Source organism: Nicotiana attenuata, unplaced genomic scaffold (assembly GCF_001879085.1).
Source record: "Nicotiana attenuata strain UT unplaced genomic scaffold, NIATTr2, whole genome shotgun sequence".
Lineage (NCBI taxonomy): Eukaryota > Viridiplantae > Streptophyta > Magnoliopsida > Solanales > Solanaceae > Nicotiana > Nicotiana attenuata.
Window position 1 is genome coordinate 83439 of NW_017674519.1, and position 7635 is coordinate 91073.

Below are 7635 nucleotides of genomic sequence, written 5' to 3' on the forward strand. Positions count from 1 at the left end.
TAAATTACATGATTTAGGCCTTGGAGTTTGATTAATAATGATGGAAAATGAAGAAAACAAGTTGGAATTTACTAACCCAAGTGGTCTTGAAGAAAGGAGGCTTCAATGGACGTCTAAGTGCTTGGAGAAGAAAGGAGTTCGTGTATTTTTGAAGGAATCCCGTAGCTACTGTTTCTGAAAATTAACATTTAACTGGGCAAAATTTGCCCTTCGTGTTCGCAGGAAGGGAGCCGCGTTCGCGAAGGGTTGACCTAAATGAACATCGCGTTCGCGATTGGGGAGGACGCGAACGCGAAGAGAAAAAGGCTGGGGTTCAGGATTTTGGTCTATGCGAACGCATGAAGGCCCACGCGAACGCGATGAAGAAGGCTGCAAGGCTACTCGTTCGCGAACCTGTGAATGCGAACGCAAAGAGGAAATTACTGGGGTCTCAAATTTGGCTTACGCGAACGCGAGATGTTGTACGCGAACGCGATGAAGGAAATTCTAATGTTTCGCGAACGCGGAAGAGAGAGTGCGATCACGAAGAAGGAAATGACTGGGCACCTGTTGCAGACTTTTCTGCAACTTTTCTAAGTTTTAAAACCTCCCGGAACACCTCCGAAACACTCCCGAGCCCTCGGGGCTCCTAACCAAATATACACACAACCTCAAAAACATCCTACGGACTTATCCGTGCGATCAAATCGCCAAAATAACATCAAACTCAATGAATTAAACCTCAAAATCATCACTTTTTCATCAACTTCATAAACTTTCATTTTTAAAGATTTAGGTCCGAAACACGTCAAATGACGTCCGATTTCAACCAAATTTCACAGAAAGCGCTTAAACCACATATAAGACCTGTACCGGGCGCCGGAACCAAAATACGGGCCCGATACCAACACGTTATAATCCATTTTCGTTTCAAATTTCCATATTAATTTTAGAAAAACAATTTCACAGAAAAATTCATTTCTCGGGCTCTAGACCTCGGAATTCGACTCCGGGCATATGCCCGAGTCTCATATTTTTCTATGGACCCTCCGGGACTGTCCAATCACGGGTCCGGGTCCATTTACCCAAAATATTGACCAAAGTCAACTTTAATCATATTAATACCAAAATTCATCATTTTTCACACAGAATTCGTATTTAAGCTTTCCGGCTACGCGCCCGGACTGCGCACTCAAATCGAGGCGACTAATAATGTGGTTTTCAAGGCCTCGGAAGCACGGAATGAATGAAAAAATAGGTGATGACCCTTTGGGTCGTCATACTGTCGTCTCATTGCAAATACCGAGTGGGCAACAACGCATACGAACTAATACGAAGAATCAAAATCGTAGATTTCAAGCTGAAACAAGGTCGCATGATAAGGAAAGAAAGACGCAAAAATTTTCTAATTGCCCTATAGCCTCTCGAAGATAGGTATGGACGTCATCATACCGATTCGTAAGATTCTACTAGACACTTTCTCATGACTCGTAGAACCAACGAACCTAGGGCTCTCATACCAATTCGTCACGACCCAAAATCCACTAGTCGTGATGGCACCTAACTCGACCCGTTAGGTTAGCCAATTAATAGTTAACACAATTCTAATAAAATAAAGGTGATCAACAAATAATATATCTGGATTCCATATAATATCCCAAGGAGTGGTAGTACAAGTCATGAGCTACTAAAACTGGATTATTGTAAAATTTGATATGAAATAGATACAACTTCTGTTTGAAGTGTACACAAAACAGAATTCAACTCTAAAACTACCTAGGGACAAGTGGTAGCCACACCTGAAAGGTACAAAATCTTCAGAGTCAGCTCCAGTCATCCACAGCAGCTTTACTCCAAGATTTGCACGCAAGGTGTAGAAGTGTAGTATGAGTACAACCGACCCCATGTACTCAATAAGTATCTTGATTAACCTCGGTGAAGTAGTGACGAGGCTTTTTAGTTAAAAGATACTCACCGATATAACCTGTGCAGTTGACTAACAATAGAACAATACTAGAACCTAACAGAAAAGAGTACAAGAAACAAATATGCGAAGCAGTAAATGATTACTAGAAAAAATCACGATAAATATTCCTCAATATCACGACCAATCCTTTCCTTAGAGCGATAACCAGCAAACCAAGGTAGTAAATTCATAACTCTCATAGTGTGAGAAATATACTCAAGGTATCAAATCAATGGCACGGCAACACCCTTCGTGCATTTATCTTAATCTCGCCAAATATATGGATAACAATACCAACCAGGTGAAACAAAATGCAAATAATAGTAATGACATAGTGGGAAATACACAAGTAGCAATACCGAACAAGGCAGTACATATGGACAATGGTAACAAACTAGGTAGAGGCATAGGATTAATGACAACAATTAGGAAAGAAGAACATAAAAATCAGAACTCTTCAAGAAGTAAGGTATCAGAATTGCATAAGGTAATGCAGCATCCAAAACAAGTCTATCATTAAGAGCTCCGCGGTTAGAGTCATAGATGTGGATGCATCTATCTACGAACGTAAACACCCCCAGAACCCAATGTCCCAATTTTGCTCTTCCGCGCTTCACAAAGATAGGGAATAAGACGTGGTCAACAGTATGCCACGGGACATTTGCATCACAATAATAACCTCTGATGTACTCTTCTATCTCACGCCCGTCAGGAATCACTGAAGGATCTTGATTCACTTTGAAATCTTTGTATAGGGAGTTGATTTTGTTACCAAAGGCAAAGTTGGTTGTAGTAAACCGCATGGCAACACTCGGCCCATATTTTCCCCTCTTCCTCAAATAATAAAAGAGGACATCCAGGTGCTGAGACAAGAAATAAAACAGAACAACCATCACTACCAGATTTTTTAAATATAGAAGTTTATACACTATTATACACAGGTATATATATTTATACAAGGTTATACAATCTTATACTGTAATTATACAAAGCTATGTATACACTATGGGGGTCTCAAAACAACAAAGATATGCAACAAAAATAAAAAGGGAATTAGAACAGAAATTTATTAAAATACCGTGTCAATCAAAGGTCGACCACAATATGCAAGTGAGTGGAACCAATCCTTCTTGGTCACATAACACGAGCCAAAAGTAAAACCTTCTGCAAGATTATTTACTTCATCGGGATATATATGTTTGGCACTTCAAATCACAAAAAATAAAAAGTAATCAGAACTACATTCATTGACAAGTATAAAATCAGAACATGAAAGATTGAAGAAAGTGAAGATACCTTCGCCTCGTATCCATCCCATTATCAACAAACGCGCAAAACTCTTTAGCCAATGGCGACAATGTATCAAAATCATCAATTTCGATCGTGAAAGGATGCTTGATATCAAAAATGAGCTTGGGCGCCGATTTTGATGCTCCAGAATCAAAAACTGGCAAATATGGAGATTTGGCATATTTTCCTGGTATTTTCTGTCGAACTGAATGGTCAGGAGAAATGTAATCATCTTCTACTTCTATGATGGATTGTTTGTGAACCACAAGTTGGGACATATGAGCTAAATCTTCATCACCAATGTCATCCCAAAATGTGTCACCCTTGACATCACCTGCTGCCCCTTAGACATAGAAACACAAATAATACAAAACTTCAAAAAGAAGAAAAGAAAAATCAGACCAAAAAAAAAAAAGCAGAACAAATACCATTATCAACACCATCAGTAACTCCCTCGTCAGCTACCACATTATCTTGATTCATTTGATTGACAAAGTTAGGAACAACATCATATTGATAGCCATCAAATTCGCCAAGACCAGATGTATTTCCATCAAACACGGGCTGACGAATCTAATAAAAAACAATAGAAAGAGAAGGCATGTTGAGTTTAGAGAAGGCATAACTGTTGAGTGATTTGGTTTTATCAGTAAACAATTACCTTAGAATCAGTAAAATCCTCCCTCGTTTGCTTGGGTTCCTTCATATTCAGAAAACTGAACACTTTTTCAAAGGAAGAAACGACATAGTTGTTGAGTGTCGTCACTGTATCAGTCAACTACAACAAAAGCAAATAAACAACCATGTTTATTACCAAAAAGTAATTATAAACTACAGAAAAGCTAAAGGTCCAGTACCTTTCCAACATCACTCCTCAGCTTTTGAACTTCATCATTCAAAAGATCAAGACGCACAAAAGGATCATAACTTGGATTAGGCTGTGGATTCATAGTCTGAGGACAAGGTCGTTTAGACTGTTGCTCTGCATTTTGAGGATAAGGTCGTGTAGACTGTTGCTCCATATGCTGAGGACAAGGTGAAGGTGCACCAACAAAATCATCAGTGTGAGAGGCAGGAACAACAAGCACCTCCCCTGATGCAACTTCATCGGCATTGACTTCAAGAAGTGTGTCGATGTTCAGACTTGACATCTCTTCAGAAGTAGGGGAAAATGTTACTATAGTTCAACTACAGAAAAAAAAAACGGATTACATAAGTGAAAAAAATACAGAAAAAACTAATCCATATATGAAGAAGTGATTATGGTACAAATGATTTACCTTGTCGACACTACACATGATCACGCCGCCAGTCAAATCCGCATATGATGGGTGTTAGTCACTTTCCAATTAAGAATGTGTGGCACATTTGTGCAACGCGAACAGCTAGATTCTTATCAACCATTGAGGCAACACTCAGAAAACCAACCTGTAAAGCAAGCGGCAAACCTCCAAGCCTATACATTGTCAAATAATCGCATTGCCTGTCCTCATTTTCCTTAAAAATCTTCAAATGACTTTTTTCCCCAAGGAAACATCTTATATTGGCCACTTTCAATGATATCAAAATCATCTTTGGTGATACCATGATTATTGGCATCAGAGAAGATGAAATGATGGACAACACCATCAGGCCATCTTGAACGCATTAATCATCCGACTTCCATCCTTTTTGCTTGAAGCGATCAAGAAGCTCCCCCTTGTTATGGCCTTTTTCCATCTCCTGGAAAATACTCTTTCAGCAACCTATTAACATCTGGTTTGTCATAGAAAGGGCGTCGGTCATCTACGCATTCAAACCAGTGATAAGAGCAAACTCTCCAATGCCAAAACGCAGCAAACAACCATTAATCTTCACCCACAACTCCCTTTCACGTCCTGGGACGACTTCCCTCAATAATATACAATGAATAAGTTGATTTTGAATTTTAAATTGAGGGAGGTCCAGGAAGTACCCAAAACAACTAGCACGGAACATTTGAAGCTGCGTGTCAGTCAAACATTGCTTCAAAATGTTCACAATATCAGGCTCGGTATGGGAACTAATCCTGTTGTGGAAATAATCAACTGGTTGTATATAGAAGTCCCCAACCTTGGATATAGGAAAATAACAAGAAATAGATCAAGAACAAAAAATATACTAAAACATTTTATAAGACTGTATATACAAGTATAGCAGTGCTTGTATAAAGATGTATAAACAGATGTATAACTTTGTATAAAACTGTATAAGCATGTATAAATAAATAGCAAAACAGGGAATACCTTCAACTTAGCTTTTCTCTTATTCAATTTCAAGCGAATAACGACCCTTTGTTCTCTCGATTGTAAATCAAGGCAACTCTCACCATCATCCTTCATCTTTCTCCTTTTCCGTTTAACATTGCGGACTACATCATCTTCATTAAACAAATCATCTTTCAGCTTATCTGTTGATTTTGCAGGTCTGCCGCATTTCTTACTCCTTAGTCTAACGATGTTAACCAGAGTAGGACTATTACTTGTTTGGGAACGAGTCATTCGACTGCTCCCTTGTTGCAACATTTTTGGAGGAGGAGGCGACTCAAAATCATCATCATCGGGAGCCTGCACATGCTTATTCGCTTCAGAAGAAGAGGGTGAGGGAAAGTCACTCGAAGATTTAACTGGAGTGGGAGTATTTCTCATTTGAGAACGAGTCATCCGACTGCTCTCTGGTTGCAAGTTTTTAGGAGGAGCAGCAGAATCAAAATCATCAACTTCTGGCGCCGGGGCATTTACATTAGATTCTGAATCAGGGCTTGAGGGAAACTCCCTCAATCGTTTCGCATAATCTAACTAACGCCTTTTCCGTCAATCTTCAGTTTGTTTTTAGAAGCAGACATTTTTGAACGCATTTTCTACAATAAACCAAACAAACAAAGCTTTAACAAAACAAACACAAAAGTTAAAGCAAAAACTCACACTGTAACAAAACTCAAAAGTTAACCCAAAATGCCATAAACACAAAGCAGAGGCCAAAATAAAGCTTTAACAAAAGTGAAGACAACTGAAGGAAAACAAACAAATAAAACTGTAACAAAACTCAAAATCTAAACAAAAATAAAAGCCATAAACTCAACGCAGAGGCCAATTTTCCCAAATTTTAACAAAACTCAAAAAACCAAAAATTCTACCCTAAAAGTCGAAATAACAAACCATGCATTTCGTTTCATCAAGTTTAAGTCTCGAACGCAGAAACAAGGAACACAAAATCATCCGAAAAAACACAGCAACATTGAAAAAAATTGGCGTAATCAGAAAAAGCAAAAAAAAAATCAAAAAAAAAAAACAAAATTCAAAACCAACACTGTAGGAAAAGCATAAAATGAAACGAAAATTACCTCAAACTAAGATTGAAACCTCGAAAAGCAACTTACACACAACAATGGAGTCGGTTATGGTCTGAGAAAATCAAGAGGAAGAGAGAGTGAGAAAAGCGTGAGGAAGAGAGCAACAGAGAAATTAAAATTTAAAATATTAAAACGGTTATGTTAAGGTGTGGGCTACTGGGTGAAAATAAAATTTCATAAGTTAGCCAATATGGGCTATGCCAGGTAAAGGCCTCAAAATATGGGCTATTTTTGAGTGGGCTGTATGGCGCAAGTGACATAGAGTATAATTTCTTCTAAGTAATTAGGGGGGAGGGGGGGGGGGGGACGCAAATACTACCTTTTATAAAACTTAACTTATATACTACACCAACTAAATTGAATACAACATCCTACTTGATCAAACTGGACCAAAAAGCATCTTCTTTTTAAGGAGGAAATAGAAGAGAATAATCCACATTATTATTTCTCCTAACTTTCGAGGGAAAAAGAGATGTACAAGAAATTAAAAAGACCAAAGAAATTAAAAGCATAATCAGTTTTTGAGAACATCTTCTTTCCATAAACAAATTACCAAAAGTGAAAAAAGAATCTATATAATATTGAGTAAGTTAATTGAAACCATTATGCAAAATTACAACAATATAACATATATTGTCATAGAGTAATATTGACACTTAGTTACTTACCTTCTATATATACAAATCTAGGCAGCATTTTAATTTACATTTTGTTATAAAATAATAAAAGAACAAGAGCAATATTGCAGAGAAAGAGAGAGAGGGAATTCTTATTGATTTGGGATGAATTACAATGGAATAGAACCCTCTATTTATAGGGAGATGGTGACTTAGCCACCAAGTAATAAACCCTAGAATCTCTCTAAATATAGATATTCACCATAAATAGAATTCTATTTATAACACTCCCCCTGAATGTCTATTCAACAGATAATGTGCCTCGTTAAAACCTTAACTAAAAGAAAACCCAATGGGAAAAAAATTTCTAGAAAAGGAAAAAGAGTACACATGTTTAGGAATGCGCCTATTGG

The 7635-nt window shown here is 37.7% G+C and overlaps 1 protein-coding gene and 1 long non-coding RNA gene across 2 annotated transcripts in view; one reads left to right on the forward strand and one right to left on the reverse strand.

The window, feature by feature from the left end:
- The window catches only part of LOC109218808, a 23332-nt gene extending 17239 nt beyond the window's left edge, over positions 1-6093 (forward strand). The window contains exon 2 of the long non-coding RNA XR_002066832.1: positions 5679-6093. This is a non-coding gene — a long non-coding RNA (uncharacterized LOC109218808). The remainder of the gene's footprint in view (positions 1-5678) is intronic.
- On the reverse strand, positions 2222-3591 carry LOC109218807. The gene is made up of 3 exons (XM_019383196.1): positions 3242-3591; positions 3024-3150; positions 2222-2808 (listed from the first exon to the last, which is right to left on the reverse strand). Exons 1-3 carry the CDS (start codon positions 3511-3513, stop codon positions 2371-2373), a joined length of 837 nt encoding a protein of 278 aa, XP_019238741.1. The 5' UTR covers positions 3514-3591; the 3' UTR covers positions 2222-2370.
- Positions 6094-7635: the final 1542 nt, after the last annotated feature.

Coding starts and splice junctions, on each gene's coding strand:
- LOC109218807 (XM_019383196.1), bottom strand. CDS start 3,513: ATGTCCCAACTTGTGGTTCACAAACAATCCATCATAGAAGTAGAAGAT. Junction 3,151..3,241: donor GGGATGGATACGAGGCGAAG/GTATCTTCACTT, acceptor TGTGATTTGAAG/TGCCAAACATATATATCCCG. Junction 2,809..3,023: donor GTCGACCTTTGATTGACACG/GTATTTTAATAA, acceptor TTCTTGTCTCAG/CACCTGGATGTCCTCTTTTA.